Here is a 19,258-nt window from a genome sequence, read left to right as displayed (position 1 = left end):
TGTTACTGTTATAGTAATCATTATGAAATAAAAGCACATTTCACACAGTTCACTCTGGTGTTAGATTTTTAATTAAGTGTATTACATAAAAAAGAAAAGCTAAGTGTTTACAGACATTTTAGTGACATGGAAAGTGTACAGTTGTGAGTTGGCAAACAAAAGTAAAATAAAAGAATTTTTATTACAGGTACACATCCAGTAATGTGAAAGTTTTTAACTACTGTCTACACAATAACATATTTATTGTGTAGAGTCTCACAGGTACAGAAAAGGACAGGACAGAAATATTCTTCCACTCACTGGTTCTCTATTACACACAAACCTTTACCCATAAAGTAACATTCAGAGGGAGCACCCAAACTTTGTCACCCAACTCGTAAGAAAATGAAAGAAACACCTATGCCCAAAGGAATCACTTACCTCTATTGTTGAGTCTTCTTTTCTCTTTGAGTTTCGCTGTGGCCATCGGAGGGACAACTTTCCCGTCTCCCCCAGTGGGGTCATCGCCGTAACCTTTGCCTACTATTTGGACATCCGAGTTTTTATTCTCACGAAACGTTACCCCGCTGATGGGATTGTATTCTATGTGCTTCAATGTCCCTCGGCTGGGGCTTTCATCATTGTCTGCGTTCTCATTGGGTCGCTTGGCTTTGTTGTTGTTTATCACGTGGTTTGACTTGGGCTCTGGCTTCTTGACGCTGAGGATGGACATAAGGTCAGCAGGGATTAAAAACCAGTCTTAATTTTGTACGAAACTCATGATGTCTCATTGATTATCACCTTAGTATAAAAGAAAAACAAATATTTACAAAAGTTATTCAATTTCGTAGTCTAGTAGACCAGGAAATAAGTTGCCTGCAAAACTGCGTTTGATTGCGTTGGGTTTATCACCTACCTTTTCTTCGGCTCATTTGATGGGCTGCCACTGTCGTCCGAATGAGCTGAATTAGATGAGGGAGAACTCTGGTTCTTTAAGTTACTCTGTTTTTCTATTTTTTCAAATAGCTTGTCGGCACGTTTCTTAGATGCACTGTTGCGAATAGTTTTTAGGGATCCATTTATCTGAAAGAAGAAAAAGAAAACATTCCATACTTTTAGACTGGAAGATTTTTTTTGTTTTTAAGCTTAACACATTGTGTTCTAACTTTCCATGATGGATGCTAATTATGAAATGCTTTCCAACTCAATAGACCAGAAACTTATTTAGACAGAAGATGTTGTTTTTTTTTTCAAAATTTCTGTATATATTTGGTGTGTTTATTGCTAATATACCACGAGTATACTAATTAAATATCCAAGATTTACTTGTTTAAGTGTTGTTTATTGGTCACTGGTATTTTGCAATTCATATTGCAATATGGCAGCATCCTAACAATTTAGTTACAGCTTACCCCTGATCGAGACTCATCTGAGGCAGCATAAGCACTGTCGCTGTCATCAAACTCAGACGATGTCGAAATGGGCGGCACCTTCCTCCTGGTTGCTGATCCTCTGGCGATGGTAGCTTTACGAGGCACTGGAAATTCATCTTGACCTGACAGAAAAGTACTTTCATTTTAAATATGTTCATTCACTCTAATCAAGGTCTAAGCTTAAACAACAAAGTCATCTTAAAATGAAAACATAAAATCAAGTTTCCTTCTAAAAATTTCTTCATGAAATTATGGCTCAGTTGAAAAGTGGACCAGAATTTTTATTTCATCCAGAAACTGGAAATAGTTTCTTTGTTTTCTTTAGTGTTTACTAACTTAACCAACTGACCAATAAGTTTGTTTGTAGCATTTATAACAAGTTTTCAAAAAACTAACAGTTTGTCGAGAAAGAGATGGACACTTTAATCCCTTGTGTGGTCAACACTGAGCAAGAGAACTGCAAAAGCATCATGTCAAAATAATTTCCATGACTGATGGCCAGTCACATTATCTAGTCCAGCCCAGCAGTACATTATATGGGAGCTATTCAAGGATTAAACCCTTGACAAATGCTAAGATAAGACTAGAGTCAATGACAATACAATGCTTAAATAGGCTTACATTTAGTCTAAAAATGCTTTCTAAATTAAAATTCTCTGACAATACAGTACTTTTTATGTTAAATAGACACCAGATCAACAGAATACCTGATTTAAAAGAGTTTGAGTTGGTAACAAAGTCAGATTCATCTCCATCAACTAAAATAAATAAATAAAAAAAAAAAACAAGACGTCAGCATTAAAACCAGGTGAAATGCTAAGAGTTATTTGCTCTTGTTTCTAATACACACAAGACAAAGAGCAATAACAAGGGTATCTATGTACAGTGCATGTAGACAAGTCGTGTCCAAGCCTTCACACAATAGATGCTAATGATTCTGTCAGCCTTATTTACTTTATCCTTTCATGGTCCCCAAACTTCCATAACAAAATCAATGTCAAAGCATATTGATCTGTTCCAGGATCTGGTTTTGTGCTATACAAGTAGACCATACAGTAAGGAAATTAAAAATAAAAAAAAGCGCCAAGCAGTTAGGTCTTAAAAGAGTGTGACGTCTGAAAAATTCATGCGTTTACTTTTTTCCACACAATGAGTTGATTTAAAGCAAACTTAGACTGCAGGTCAACAAGAGTTCCGCAAAGAATTCTTCATTATGTGATGGCTGCTGTTTATTTTCTAGTTTCTAGACTAACAACTGACTGTAAGTGCTAGTAAGGAGAGGTGTCAATAGTAACTTTGAGGAGGAGGGACGGGGCCAAGGGAAAATTAGTCAAATCTTAATACAGAAAGTTGTTCTTACAAATATTTCTTCCATAAGAGTGGAATCAATCCTAACCCAGTCATGAGAAACATTATAATAGCATTCAGGCCAAAGTAAAATCAAGACATGTAGTTATCAGGTTGAATGTCCCTCGTCTAATGTCATTAGTTAAAAAAAAAAAAGTTCCCCTTTGAGACCCTGTGGTCTATAGGGCAGATGATGTAAAGATCACCTGTTTCTTTGGCCTACGGTTAACGAGGGTGTCATGTGGCCAGCACAACAACCAACCGCCTTTACTTTTCCCCAACTATTGTCAGATTCCCATTAGAGCTGGGTGGACTCAGAGGCGCCCAAAGATTCTGAAATATAAATCCCAGTCTTCACCAGGATTTGAACCCGCGACCCCCGGTATGGAAGCTAAGCACAATACTGCTCAGCCACCGCGCCTCCTGTCTAATGTCATTAAAGTGTCATTAAAGTTTCTTGTAGACTGAACACAAATATGTAGCAACACAGCGCTATTCTATGTTGAACTGAAGGGCTGATGGTAAATTGTGTAGCTGTTATCTATCATCTAATCCCTTAAGATACATGAACTACAAGAGCTGCCAACAATTGACAAAACTCTGGAAATAAATTATTAGGTTCTTTCATGTCTGTTATCATCCAAGCCTTGAACAAATGTCAACAGCTTTTAATCAATATTCATGGTTTGACTTCCACCAGGACACACATGCAATGTTCAATCAATTTTCATTATAAATTTCCACAAGGACACATGCAATGTTCAATCAATTTTCATATTGCTATATCCACAAGGACACACAAGTAAGATTCAATCAATTTTCATATCTAAATTTCCACCAGGACACGAGTAAGTTTCAATCAATTTTCAAGTCTGACTTCCACAGACGTGTAACTCTTACATAACACTGAGGACACATCAAGACATACATGGTGAGTATACATCATTTCAAGGGCACTTCTGATACTTAAACGGTAGCAAATCATTGGTTCAACCTTCTAGAAAGTGATGTGATCAAAGAAGTGAAAACAAAAAGTTTCAGATCTCGGAACAAACACTTTTATATATCAAGTCGCTATTAAACATTTATGCCAACTAAATGATCAGCCCTCCCCCCCCCCACTCCTTCCTTTTGAAACCATGACACAGGTAAGTTGAGGTTCCATTCTAACTGATGAAGTGTAGCACTCTACAATCTTCTGTAGATATGCTCCACTGAAGTCAGAACATTGAACAGCTGGAGACACTCCCACTCACTCCATTGATCCGGTCAACCATGACAACGTTAGCTCTTTCAATGAGTCGCATCCTAAAGTTTCAAACACACGGTGTGGGCAATGAAAAGACATTTAGCCATCTTAGGGCTGTTTCAGCGGCATGATATACCCACTGAGGCCGTAGAATAGTTTCAAGGATTCAGAGCACACCTACCAAGTCTCTAATCAAATTACTATCTAACCTAAATATCAATGTGCAGCTAGGTGCTGAAACAAACAAATGATACATACATATTGAACACAAATGAACAGCAGCCACCAGGGAGCCAAGTTTTTTTTTGTTCCTTATTTTTGTCGCAATTAATTCACTACTTTCTGTCCTTTCAAAACTTGGCTCCCTGGTGTTCATTTGTGTTCAATATGTATGTACTATCTAACATGAAGAGGTTTCACGAACACCAGCGGTTCTCAACCTTTTAAGCTCGGCGACCCCTTTTTACAAACCCCCACTCTGCCGCGACCCCCCTCCCCACACACACAGCAATAGAAGAATAGACAATAACAATCAATATTTTCGATGGTCTTAGGCGACCCCTGGCAAATCGTCATTCGACCCCCCCAAGAGGGTCGCGACCCACAGGTTGAGAACCCCTGACCTAAGCCAAAACGTCAGTGCATAAACAACATTGGACAAACATTGTAATAATGACCAATCCCTTTCATATTAGTCCAGTCCTTGGGTCAGTGCTGCACCTAAAACACATACTAGTGCACCATATCACAGGACATGGTCAACATACACATAATATGATGCCCATCAATCGAACTATTGCCTTTTCACAAGCCTATTTTTCCAGCTACATTGAAACAAATGTTTACGACAACATCATCTTCTCAGGTTTTTCAGCTCTAGCTTAAGAAATTTACCTAGTTTGACAACACAATGTTCTAGATAAAATCAATACCATAGTTGGCTAGTTGTAAAATGTTGTAAAATGTTTGACATGTTTCGGATGTTCCTTCAGAGTTGAAAATAATTTACTTCTTAGTCCAAACCTCCCGCAGGACGACGGGGGATGGGAGCGGGCAGGGTTTGAACCCTCGACCGTCGATAAATCCGAACGACAGTCCAGCGCGCCAACTGCACGACCAGGCAGTGCTTATGCTTCCAATTGTTGACTCAATGGTGGAGGGCTGAAGTTCTGCCACCATGACTGTTGACCCACTAGTTGAAATCCTGCCTCTAATAGCCCCCTGTTACCATGCAGGAAAAATGAACAATATGTTCGGTGGTGCTGCCCGAACATAAGGGAGGGCAAGGGTTTTCCTGGGAATGCATCATGCATCCTCCCAATACAGAAGATCATGTGATGTACAGAGTTAATTATCAAGTAGTGCTTACAATTCATCTCTTTCTTACATTTTTAAATAGAGACAGGTGTCAATGGCAATTTTGTTTCACATATATAGAATATATTACATGCATTACATAGGCATACTTTATGCCAACTTTATGCATATGTCTATTGACCAACTTTGAAATAAATTTTTGAAAAACAGTTCATGCCTTATGTCTTGTACATCATGTCCAGTCCTGCGATCCTCATGAGATTTAAATAAGTTTATTTACAAAAAGATTACCAGTGCAATGGCTGTTTACAATATAAACAAACATATAAACCAATTTCAAATGTAATCAAGTTACAACAACACTGTATTCGTTGAAAGTGGGGAAAACCTGTAAAGAATAACCAAAGAAGTAGACAGAGATCCTCCTATGAAATATATTATAATAATTATGGTCTCGTAATGGGTTAATTCGAGGTCAAGACTCAATGAAGTGATTAAGGAATGAGTTTGTAATGTTATGCCAGTGTGACTGACCTGCAGGGGGGCACCCACAAGTTTGTGAGTAATACTTAACTCCATTGTCACCTGATTGTTTGTTGTTTTTTTTTTGTTTTTTTTTTTTAGCAATTCAAGTCTTGAAGAGTAAGACACAAAACACATTGAATGTCAAAGTTATAAGGGAACATTTCATTCCACAGGATGTTGATGTGTTGTCACTATCTGGTCCTTAAATCTACGTATGGACCTAGATCTATTTATAGACCTATTTCTCTTGATCTACAGACTTCTGCTCCACACTACAAATTTCCCGGTAATCTCTTGTCTCCAGATTAAGTTTCGGGCTTCCGTCAATGCGCGAGAAGACTGTCTTGGTACTACTGGATATCCAATCCCACAAGCGTGTACCAGCAGTAAGGGAAATTTCCTTATCTCCAGTAAATAAACGTGCAAGTTGGTCAACAGATTATTGGGGAGAGTTCTACCATTAGGCGTGCGATTTACACCTCAGACCTCTCCACAGGAAACCATTAGCCTTAAGACTAAGCCCAGATTAAATGTAGCACCAATGTTATCAAGAAAACTATTCAAGGGATTACTAAAACTAAATACAGCACAAACCTTACCCCACACGCCCAATATAAAATTCGCTTGGTGCTTGAATTTAATCTAGATCTAGCTTATTTCCGCATGTCTGTCTTGACGACGTCATTATTTACGTTTGGCAATAGTTAGAAATCACGTGCCATCTTTACAGCCAATGGCGACTCGTGTTGCAAAGGCAGCATCATATGATTGCGTTACACAGAAATTGTTGCAGCTATTAAATCGCCCAATGCGCAACCTCAATTCGAATGAAAGTGATAGATCTACTAAAGCACAATCAAACGAGAAGCTAACTATCCCATTAAGGAGTTTTTATTTCTCCTGCGTAATGGGGGGGGGGGGGGGGGAATAAAAAGCACTGTTCAATTATTGAGCATGTTTTTTCCCTTCAGGAGATGTAGCCACGCAATTTGTCAGCCACAAGACAAGCCGCAGACCTAGACTCACCTTGAACTTGGCACAATATGACAGAACACGCAAACAAAATCAGTGTGCCAATAACTTGTTAGCACTATTAGGATGAGGTGGTAACAATTGTAAGTATAGGTAGGTATACACATAGCCAAAGCTTAGCGGGTGTAATACTAACAGAGATACAGACTAGCCCTAACCAGCCCTAACCACATGCTGACAAGATTTCGTGTGACATGTAGAGAACTGTTTGATTGTCAAGAGTTTTGCCGAAGGCTCTTCGAGCTCTAGGCTAACAAGCCTGCTTGAACAAACCGCTCAGTCTGGAAGAGGTCCAAGTCAATGTCTAAATAAAACACTGCTATTTCTAATGTGTCTGACACTCTGGGCGCATGGACTAGAATACATGGCCGAAGGCCGAGCACACCGGGAACCCCCACCATTTTCCTGTCTTATCAAGCTAACCGTACAGGACTAGCCATTTTGGTGTAACGGTCCCTTGAGGAACGGCGCCTAGATTATCGTTTACCATAGGCCTATATATTGTCAGTAGGCCTATGTCTCTTGTAACAGGAAAAAAATGTCTCTATGTTGTTATTGATTGAATGTTAACAGAGAGCTTTCATTATTGTTATTGTCAATATAACATTAACATACTAAGCCTATATAAAGTCACTGGGTCTTAATATGAACAGTAGAGCCATTATAATGTTCGTGTAATGTTAACTCATTAGGTAAATATGAACATAGGTGTGTGTACTATTAACATAAATTTAACTCATAGGGTCAATATGAATAAAGGTCTCAGTTAATTCATTGGGTCAAAGTGAACATAGGTCTATGTTAATTCATTGGGTCATTATGAACATATGCCTCAGTTAATTCATTGGGTCAATAGGAACATAGGTCTCACTTAATTCGTTGGGTCAATAGGAACACAGGTCTCAGTTAATTCATTGGGTCAATAGGAACATAGGTCTCAGTTAATTCATTGGGTCAATAGGAACATAGGTCTGTGCACTGTTAACTCAGTTGGTCGATATGAACATAGGTCTCTGAACTCATTGGATCCATATGTACATAGGGTCCATGTTAACTCATCAGGTCAATATGAACATACATCTATGTTAACTCAGTGGGTCAACATGAACATGGGTCTATGTTAACTCATCAGGTCAATATGAACATACATCTATGTTAACTCAGTGGGTCAACATGAACATGGGTCTATGTTAACTCATCAGGTCAATATGAACATACATCTATGTTAACTCAGTGGGTCAACATGAACATGGGTCTATGTTAACTAATTAGGTCAATATGAACATAGATCTTTGTTAACTCAGTGGGTCAACATGAACATGGGTCTATGTTAACTAATTAGGTCAATATGAACATAGGTCTGTGTACTGTCGACTCAACGAGTGACCAATAAGGTGTGTGTGTAATGTGAACTCACCAGTGATAGGGTCTAAAAATGATGGATTTGTTGATGTCTTCTGCTCTGGTCGACTGAAGCCGTTCTCCTTGATATCTGGGGGGGAAAAAAAAGGTCAGCAATGTCACAACCTTGACCTTTACAAATACAAACATAATCTAACACACTGGCCTCTTAAGAAACGGACAAGGCCTCGGAGTGCACGAGACGCCCGGCAGACAGCCAGAGGGGAATAAAGGCATCATTACAGCAGACGATGGGGATGCCTACCATGACGTAGCGTGCCCAATAGGAGAGGCGGGGAGCATTTTCCAAAGGCTGCGGAGTATCTGGACAAGCCAAGCTATTGGACTAGAGACAAAATGCACCTCCTTAACACCACCGTCCTGCCAGCAGCACCAAGTATGCATGTGAGACATGGAAGTCGTCTGCCCAAAGTCGAGTAAAGACTAAAACGAGGCTCAATAAAAAATGGCTGAGACGGATCTTAGGAGTCAGTTATACAGATCGGGTCTGAAAACAAAAAAAATCCTATGCCGAACTGGGACGACCACTTCCTTTGGTTGTGACGGAACGCCGCATGAGGTTTGCGGGACATGTTCTCCGACAGTATAAACTACTGCAAACCAGTGAAACCAAGAGTTGCAATGAAATGCAGGCCAATAGGAGAAAAGCGCAAAAAGTGACGTAACTTGGCGCCACACTTTCATGGAGGACCTCAGAACAGTGGACACCAAACGAGAAGAGGCTTCAGACATTGCCAGTGACATATCTTTATGGAAACAGCTTGCCACCCGATGCGCCGAATGGCGCGGGAAGATCTAAGTAAGTATGGCGCCTGCACGGCCCAAACCGTCAAGTGTAGTGAAGTGACACTTTATTAGAAGTGAGAAAACCAATTGGGACCTGAAGCATTGTCCAGTAATTAGGCACTCACAACGAACTAATCACTGGCTTTCCTGAAGGTGTTTAGACGACACAATTCTCTGTAGTGCAACTAAGACAGCAGACCTGAGAGGCATGGAAGTTAGAAATGAGATAATCTATCGACAAACATTTTACCTCTGTTTCTTCTTCATAGTTTCTGCACAGAATGTCCCACACCAACCTGTGGATTACGGTCGCTAGATAACTGACAAGCAGTCAATATTTTATTTTTATCGCATGGTATGTCTCACGCTTCAGTGGATCCGCCAGTTACAGCCATAGAATTTATGCATGGCTAATTACCGTCATTCATTGGGTAAACGCGTGACACACCTTGTTTTAATACTCTAATTAACAATAGAAACAACAGACTGGTCGGGGGGAGAACTAGTCAAGCTATTTAACCATTAGCCAGTTAACTAGGCAAGCCATTTAAACGCTATAGAAGCAAGAAAACTAAACAATTCATTACACAAAACTGGGGATAATGAGACAACTAAATTTGGGTTTAAATAGCAGAACTTCATACAGCAACAGTGAAACAACTGCGCGGGAAAATCGAAAGGAAACAAGAAGAGAATCCTTTAGAATTTATGCCAGAAACTATAAAAGGTAATATTTATTTTTACTACACATTACAAAATGTTCCATTTATCCTGTATATGTATATACAAGAAAATGAACTACGCAAAAAATACATAGGTTAGTGTTCTAAAGCCAAATATAATGGAATTAAAGAAAAATGAAAGCAAAATATTTTAAGAAAAACAAGCTCATATATCAATATCAATATATATCAATACTGCAAGGTTTAACTCCCTTTTCCTATATGAGACGAAATTAATTAATTAATTACCACTTATTGATTATCTAATTAGTTTTTTATTATTGATTCGTGTTTTGTCATGGACTATGAATACAATTTCAACTTGGTCTGAAAGTAAGAAATGGGAGACAAAAACGAGACAATATGTGTACTAGACAGACAGACGGACAGACAGACGGACGGAGTTAATAAAAGCTTTGTAAAAAAAGAAAAAAACATTGCCTAACTAAAGCATATTTAACAAATTAGGTGCAACAAAAACATCATTAAAGGTAGTTATGTCCTTTTCGAGGCTATTTCAAGAGTTTGGAATCATTCAATGTGTTAAAGTGAAGTGCACACATAAGAAAACATTCAAACCTAGTGAGATGGTTTAAACACTGTCCACTACCTGTGTGAGGTGTAAAGACTTCTGACTTGGAGCAGCTCACACCCATCAGAAGTAAGGTGACGGTCATGGGGGGTCAAAGGGCAGATCACATCTTGCGTTATACCCTCCGCCAGGAATCTATCCAGTGTTCAGAAAGTCACTCACAGCGCCGTTCCGCCATGGCAGTCACTACAAGGAGGTCACGTGTCCCAAGACGTAATGTCCCCTATCAGCTCAACACGTTCCTACCACGTGCTGACGTTTCCACGAGAAAAAGCATGTCCTCACCCCTAGGGGGCGCCCACACTACAGCGAGACACTAAAGTGGCGCCCACTGAGGTGTTAATAAACCGCTACTTCAGCTCTTGGTCCTAATAATGTTCGTGAACTGTGAAAACATTTGAACTGTAGGGCGGGAACAATAAATGAGGCTCGAGAGAGAGAGAGAGGTGGGGCGTGTCGGGTGGTAGACTATAACGCGGGCAACCAAGTAAATAACGGCGCCGACATTTTAGGTCAGGTACAAAAAAAAATGTTTATTCCAATCGGATGTTCCCGAAATTTGTAATCTTAATGATCTTTTCACACCAAAGTCTGATCCAGTTTTTTGTTTTACTTGGCTTTTTTTCTTTTTGGTTCGATTCGTGCTATTTGCTCACATAGTCTTCTTCATAGTCAACAGGTGGAACAGTGCAAGATGGTCAAAAGATGTAACACTGTAAGTTGGTCAAAAGTCGAAAGTCAAAAACTAAAGCAAGAAAATACTGAATCATTTATTTCAAGCTATAACTTCGCACATACTAGTTTGAGTTTGGAGTTGTTGGCACATCGGCACAATTTAGGCCACGCCGTGCCCGTAATCCCACAAGGATCACTCTCCTTTACACGAGCTAAATTCCATACAGTTAAATCATTAAAAACAAGGTCTATACACAGTAAAGGTAGTAAAAATGTAGTATGGCCGATGAGCTAAGTTGATAGATAGTCACGCGAATATCGTGGGTTCGATTCTTACACTGACCTTTTTTTTCTCTTATTTTTTTCAATGACAAATAAAATATGATAATTTAGTTGACCATATTATAAAACGAAAATGTAGAAATTGAAAACTTAATTCTTTTTTTTTTTAAATGAATAATCGAAATTTTAAAAAAGTTAACTCAGGAAATCAAATGCGTAAATTTTTTAAAGTGTGTCCCCTATATAATCCAATATAAAGTCCAAATGATGAAACAAAAAGTTCCAGTTCACACTATCCAGTTCAAATTACATATTGCTTTGATATAGCCAGCGAAATAGATATGTTTCACTTCTCCTTTTAAAAAAAAAAATAATTAATTGATTTATATCTCCTAAAAAGTTTCACACATTTTTTAACACAAAGAAATTTGCCGAAACAAAACAAAAAAAATGGAAGAACGAACTGAAGATAATCACATGATCACAAGAAAAGCGCGCGCAAAGATTCTCCGACCTCTCAAGTGAAGAAAGTGCAACAAGAGGAAATAACCCAGCCGATAGCCAGTTGAAGAGTTATCCTCCCCAACTTGATCTTGATAAATGAAGAAAGGTGTTTGGATTTCCCTTTGTTTGCCCCCATCAATGGCTGATCATCAAGAACACGGACATGGGAAATCAATGAGCGTAACAATGGGACAGCACTCCAAAATAATCCATAGTCCCAACATACATCACCTGCACGAGACGGGTGTCAGCCGCTACACCGCAAGAGGTGTGGGTGGTTGTTTGAGGGGGCCGGGTCTAATCTACCTACACTGCTTACATTTATACAAGGCATACATTTGTTACCAATCACAGCTTTCAACATGGAGATTACATTCTTCGGGGAGGGGGTTTCATGTTCAATCTGACACTAATCATTTAAAAGGAAGAATAATCTAGGTCTTTGAAACTCACTCATTTCACCCGGCCCTAAAAAAAAAAGCACCAACTTTCTAAATTATCTGCCCCCCACACACACACAGACACAAATCTAAATATATGGACATCTCTATCTCCTCGTCCTAGTTGACTCGGGCTCAATAAGTTGTCCCGAAGACTTCTGGCTCACTTCTGCTCAAGGTTTCTATAGTAACAAGAACTCAAAAAAACACCATATCGAAGAAACTTACACCACAAACACCAAATCAGAAGCAAAAATTTGATAAAAGGCCAGAACGAGGTCAGGCAAACTTTCGTTTTTATGTCAACTTCAGTTGGCAGACACTGACCATAACGCTCACCCACATTATTTTCATGCAATTCATACTCTTCGTAGTTCAACAATGATTTCTCCCGTTACATTTCAGTGGTGGCCCTAACAACAATGACTTCTCCCAACAGGTCTATATATCATCAACGGGAGAAAACGGGATATATGAATGAGAGCATGCGCACATTTGTGTTGAGTGACACGACACGGTAATGTAACAAACCAGACCTATAACCGCAAGATCTAGGTCTCAAGACAAGTTTGTATTACCGCCATAAACTCGAGTGATAGAGAGCAAGCGAATGACGTCATGCTGACACTGCACTGACCTAAGCAACCGATCCAGATCAATTTCGCTCTCTTCATTCCGACACGTTTTTGTTGTATTTGACAAACAAAGAACAGTTCAACATTAGAACACAGACTTTGAATGTTCTATGGAAGTAATTGTTGAATGTACGCGTTTTATGTCCGGTATGTTTGTTTTAAATAATACAGGAGACAACAGTCTAGTGATGTTACAGGAGACAACAGTCTAGTGATGTTACAGAAGACAACAGTCTGGTGATGTTACAGGAGACAACAGTCTAGTGATGTTACAGAAGACAACAGTCTAGTGATGTTACAGGAGGCAACAGTCTAGTGATGTTACAGGAGACAACAGTCTGGTGATGTTACAGAAGACAACAGTCTAGTGATGTTACAGAAGACAACAGTCTAGTGATGTTACAGGAGACAACAGTCTAGTGATGTTAATGAAGACAACAGTCTAGTGATGTTACAGGAGACAACAGTCTAGTGATGTTACAGGAGACAACAGTCTAGTGATGTTAAAGGAGACAATAGTTTAGAGTGATATTAAAGGAGACAACCGTCTAGTGATGTTACAAGAGACAATAGTCTAGTGATGGTAAAGGAGACAACAGTCTAGTGATGTTACAGAAGACAACAGTCTAGTGATGTTACAGAAGGCAACAGTCTAGTGATGTTACAGAAGACAACAGTCTAGTGATGTTACAGGAGACAACAGTCTAGTGATGTTACAGGAGACAACAGTCTAGTGATGTTACAGGAGACAACAGTCTAGTGATGTTACAGAAGACAACAGTCTAGTGATGTTACAGGAGACAACAATCTAGTGATGTTACAGAAGGCAACAGTCTAGTGATGTTACAGGAGACAACAGTCTAGTGATGTTACAGGAGACAACAGTCTAGTGATGTTACAGAAGGCAACAGTCTAGTGATGTTACAGAAGGCAACAGTCTAGTGATGTTACAGGAGACAACAGTCTAGTGATGTTACAGGAGACAACAGTCTAGAGTGATGTTACAGAAGACAACAGTCTAGTGATGTTACAGGAGACAACAGTCTAGTGATGTTACAGGAGACAACAGTCTAGTGATGTTAAAGGAGACAATAGTTTAGAGTGATATTAAAGGAGACAACAGTCTAGTGATGTTACAGGAGACAATAGTCTAGTGATGTTAAAGGAGACAACAGTCTAGTGATGTTAAAGGAGACAACAGTCTAGTGATGTTACAGGAGACAACAGTCTAGTGATGTTACAGAAGACAACAGTCTAGTGATGTTACAGGAGACAACAATCTAGTGATGTTACAGAAGGCAACAGTCTAGTGATGTTACAGGAGACAACAGTCTAGTGATGTTACAGAAGGCAACAGTCTAGTGATGTTACAGAAGGCAACAGTCTAGTGATGTTACAGAAGACAACAGTCTAGTGATGTTACAGGAGACAACAGTCTAGTGATGTTACAGGAACAACAGTCTAGTGATGTTACAGAAGGCAACAGTCTAGTGATGTTACAGAAGACAACAGTCTAGTGATGTTACAGGAGACAACAGTCTAGTGATGTTACAGGAGACAACAGTCTAGTGATGTTACAGGAGACAACAGTCTAGTGATGTTACAGGAGACAACAGTCTAGTGATGTTACAGGAGACAACAGTCTAGTGATGTTACAGGAGACAATAGTCTAGTGATGTTACAGGAGACAACAGTCTAGTGATGTTACAGGAGACAACAGTCTAGAGTGATGTTACAGGAGACAACAGTCTGGTGATGTTACAGAAGACAACAGTCTAGTGATGTTACAGGAGACAACAGTCTAGTGATGTTACAGGAGACAACAGTCTAATGATGTTACAGAAGGCAACAATCTAGTGATGTTACAGAAGGCAACAGTCTAGTGATGTTACAGGAGACAACAGTCTAGAGTGATGTTACAGAAGACAACAGTCTAGTGATGTTACAGGAGACAACAGTCTAGTGATGTTACAGAAGACAACAGTCTAGTGATGTTACAGGGGACAACAGTCTAGTGATGTTACAGGAGACAACAGTCTAGTGATGTTACAGGAGACAACAGTCTAGAGTGATGTTACAGGAGACAACAGTCTGGTGATGTTACAGAAGACAACAGTCTAGTGATGTTACAGGAGACAACAGTCTAGTGATGTTACAGGAGACAACAGTCTAATGATGTTACAGAAGGCAACAATCTAGTGATGTTACAGAAGGCAACAGTCTAGTGATGTTACAGGAGACAACAGTCTAGAGTGATGTTACAGAAGACAACAGTCTAGTGATGTTACAGGAGACAACAGTCTAGTGATGTTACAGAAGACAACAGTCTAGTGATGTTACAGGGGACAACAGTCTAGTGATGTTACAGGAGACAACAGTCTAGTGAAGTTACAGGAGACAACAGTCTAGTGATGTTACAGGAGACAACAGTCTAGTGATGTTACAGAAGAAATCAGTCTAGTGATGTTACAGGAGACAACAGTCTAGTGATGTGACAGGAGACAACAGTCTAGTGATGTTACAGGAGACAACAGTCTAGTGATGTTACAGGAGACAACAGTCTAGTGATGTTACAGGGGACAACAGTCTAGTGATGTTACAGGAGACAACAGTCTAGTGATGTCAGTATACATCTATTAGTAAGCCAAGTGTTGAGTGTATGTGACACCTAGGAGCGTGTCTTTTTAAATAAAAGAAGTTTCAAACTTGTCCCCAATTCCATGTCTCATAAAAAGAACAAACAACTTTGTCAGCTCTTTAGTTTTCAAGTAACTGGGAATCTACCCATCTTCTGTCGCACCCCTAGAACGTTTGATGTCTACCGAGCCTAGTAAACCAAAGTTTTACACAAACACCCTTGACCCAGATGTTGACCCACTAAGAGTTGACGCCACGTTCACTAACTAAACTAGACTTCATTAACGGTTATTAAATTCAAGACTTAAAAGTAAACTGTAGAGTCTAGAGCAGTACTCCAAAGTCTTTGATACAAAAGCACAGGTGCTGGTTTCAGCTAATTCCTGACCCAATCAATCAATATTCACGCATTCAACAACAAAATTAAACGTCTGGAAGCTTTCAAGTCCTTCATTAAGTGCGGCATTGAAAACATTCACTCTTTCAAAATGTAAGAAATCAACGAATCAATTCGAAGTCCATTAAAAAAAGTATTCCATAAAGATTTGATTCAGTCACTGCGAAGAAAAACAAAATCTCTCAGAGGCATTTTTTTGTTTTCAAAACATTTCACCCTTCAGTTTTTGTAACGGCATAGACTAAACAGTACCAATGTGACCTCAATAGTACCAATCCGAACAAGTGTCTATGTCAACTTTCAGAGTCACAGCTCTACAATGCCTACTACCAACTGAGAATGGGTCTGCGAACCATTTAATTTCTATGCTCAATTCTGTTGTACAAAACTAAAATGCTAAACGTCTTCACATTCTAGATCCACCATTTTACTCTAATATTTGAAATGTTTCAGTCAATTTTCAGGGCACAGGTAGGTTTATCCAGTTTTCAGTTCCTCCAACATAAAAAAATGCCTCCATCGGCCAATATATCCATCAGAACAGAAACACTTACAGTATCTCGTCGGTATGTACGTTGTATTTCATGGCCTTCACTTGAACACTCGACGTTTTATGATCACTGACGTGACTGAGGACTGGTAAAAGAAGGTGGAGGTACATGATAGGTCACAAGTCAAGTGCTAGACTCAACTTTTAATACAACATACAGGCCATAAGGTCGTGCAAATGTTAAATAAGGTTATATATCAAGGCGTCCACAGTAAGATGTGTACTAAAGATTTGTGAGGTTCAGAGAAAGATGTGTACTAAAGTTAGGTTCAGAGAAAGATGTGTACCAAAGTCAGGTTCAGAGCTATAAGTATTACAAAGGATGAAATGTTCAAATCCTACAAACACCAAACAGCGTGTCTATTTGTTTGTTAGAACAAACATCTACAAACAGCTTCAAGTTTTGCTCGTAGAAAAAAAATGATGTTGAAGAAGTCCAGAGACTTGGTTCACACACACACACACTCACCACATTTTATGTTCAGTGCGAGCTGGGGACAAACGTTTATTTGGAGCTATTAACTGTACCGAAGGTAAACCTAAACATCACACACCACGCACACACACACACACACACACAAATACTATAAACATACTCAGGTCCCCCAACTAAACACGCATTTCTCCATTAGAATTGAATGGGGTACTTTCAGCCGGATGGAGCGGGGTGGCCAAGTGGTAAAGCTCGTGGCTTCCGAACCGAAGGGGTATCGAGTTCGAATACCGGTGTAAACTAAAAATTTGATTCGGGATTTTAGGACACCCCTGAGTATCGCGAGGTATTTACACTACTACATTACTGACTTTCGGTCCACGGTAAGTCTAATAACCGAGACGAATAATTGGACGAGCATACATTCCTAGGTGGACATCTTGGGTAATGGCGTATCACCTAATCATGTCATTGTATGGACTGAAAGAGTTTCACATTGAAATTTTCAAGATTTGATCTGATGTCGTTAACCCTTAAAATGCTGAGCTGTGTTACAATGAGTACATACAAAACGGAATTACAATACTTATGTTTGGAGGCTAAACTACCACACGCGCATTTAGGGTTAAACAAAACGTGATGAGAAAACTGAAGTAAGACATTACATCAACCTGATTTCCAGCAAGAAATAAAAACGTGACTATAAAAGTAACGATAGAGTTGGTTATGCACACACAAACTCGAAGACAGACCCTGCAGGTAAGTTACACACAAAACCCTTACCTATATATATATATATATAACCGTGAATGCTAAAAAAAAAAAAAACTATTATATTCAAATAATGAAGAAAACAAGAATATATGTTTAAATAGAAAAATTGACATACATTCATTTGGAGGCATAACTGACCAATATACAGATTAGAAATGAATTGCTGATACCCGCACTGAAGTGATTTGTAATGTCAGATTGTTTGGTCAACCTTTTTTTTTTTTAAATCGCCTCTGGGTGACTACGTACCCTTCTGACTATACAAGTCTGCATTACGCAGAACAACATTTGAAGGGAGTGGGCGCGTCTACTGTACAAGTAGCCTGTTTAATCTATTGTGCAACCCCCCGCCCCCCCTCCCAAAAAAAAATTACACGCCACGAAGAAATAAGGTTAAAATGAGAAACTCTCAAATGCAAAACGCTCGAAAGTTGCCCTCCGATGACGTCATAGTAAAAATAAAGACAAGAAAGAAGGAGAAGTCGGGAGGATTTCATCCCGAACTTCAAAAGTCCCCCCGAGCCAGTGACTTCGTCTAATAGATTGATTGGCCAGGAGCGGTGTAATGACCATTATTGAATTATAATCCATTCCGATAGGCTGGTATTGATCACATTATTAACACCGACAAGAAGGAGAACTCTCCATCTCCTAAAGTTAACGAATGACTGTGTTAGTCTAGCAGACTTGTCCAATCATTCTCAGACTTGTGGTAGCAGATCTGAAACCTCCACAGCTTGCTCGTTAGTCCACAAAACCAAAACGAACCAAGGAATTCCACTCCAATGAGCTACTTTTGAAGAAAAAAAATTCAAGAAACTTGTTAAAAAACTCCCTAATTGTCCCTTTTTTTCCTTCCATTGAAACAACTTGTCTGATTGTAACTGTCCACGCTTGACTGACCACTACACCGAAACCAACTTTGTGCCACTGAAGAAAACACACTCTTTTTTTTTTACAGCCGGACCCCACGGCCTGTCTAAGGGAGACAATCATCCACAATTTTGAAAAGAAGGGAGAATACTGTTGAAAAAAAAAAGGGGGGGGGCAGTCATTACCCTAATCGATATTCCCCCATTGTTAAACCAGTTCAGCATGTTAAGGGCCAGTTTGGACAGTTTCACTACGTGTGACAAGAGAAAGCGAACAAAACAGATCAATAATTAAAATATAATAATTGACGCTGGAAAACAATATTGACGACAATCGTGTTCATTCACCGGAAAATGTATTTGACCATTTATCCTAGAATTAACCCTTAAAGTGCTGAACTGTTTTACAATGAGTGCACACACAAGTCTGATGTTTAGAGGCTAAACTACCACACGCGTTTTAAGGGTTAATGATTATTGAATGTGAAATAAATACGGCTTTATGTAGTGTTGACTACTATGTGGGCCTATATGTGACATTTTTATCCCCCCCCCCCAAAAAAAAAAAATACTGAACCATTGAACTACTATAAACCTATACTGAACACTATAAATGATATACATCAAAATTATCAAAAACAAAAAACATATTAAA

General features: G+C 39.2%; 1 protein-coding gene across 5 annotated transcripts in view; it reads right to left on the bottom strand.

Annotated features, from left to right (window-relative positions):
* Positions 1-19,258, bottom strand: part of LOC106054210 (TOG array regulator of axonemal microtubules protein 1-like) — a 47,075-nt gene that overhangs the window by 11,960 nt on the left and 15,857 nt on the right. For 4 of the 5 annotated variants that reach the window (XM_056022855.1, XM_056022857.1, XM_056022856.1 and 1 more), the window contains 5 exons: positions 8,300-8,374; positions 2,120-2,170; positions 1,392-1,534; positions 896-1,062; positions 421-698 (listed from right to left, as the gene is read on the bottom strand). In XM_056022855.1, coding sequence (XP_055878830.1) covers positions 421-698; positions 896-1,062; positions 1,392-1,534; positions 2,120-2,170; positions 8,300-8,374 — 714 coding nt within the window. Of the gene's footprint in view, positions 1-420; positions 699-895; positions 1,063-1,391; positions 1,535-2,119; positions 2,171-8,299; positions 8,375-10,422; positions 10,598-19,258 lie in introns of those variants that run through there. The other variant, XM_056022859.1, reaches the window with a different exon arrangement.

This window comes from Biomphalaria glabrata, chromosome 3, assembly GCF_947242115.1.
Source record: "Biomphalaria glabrata chromosome 3, xgBioGlab47.1, whole genome shotgun sequence".
NCBI classification, from domain to species: Eukaryota; Metazoa; Mollusca; class Gastropoda; family Planorbidae; genus Biomphalaria; species Biomphalaria glabrata.
The sequence above is the reverse complement of the archived record's forward strand: the minus strand, read 5'-3'. Positions and strand labels throughout refer to the sequence as shown.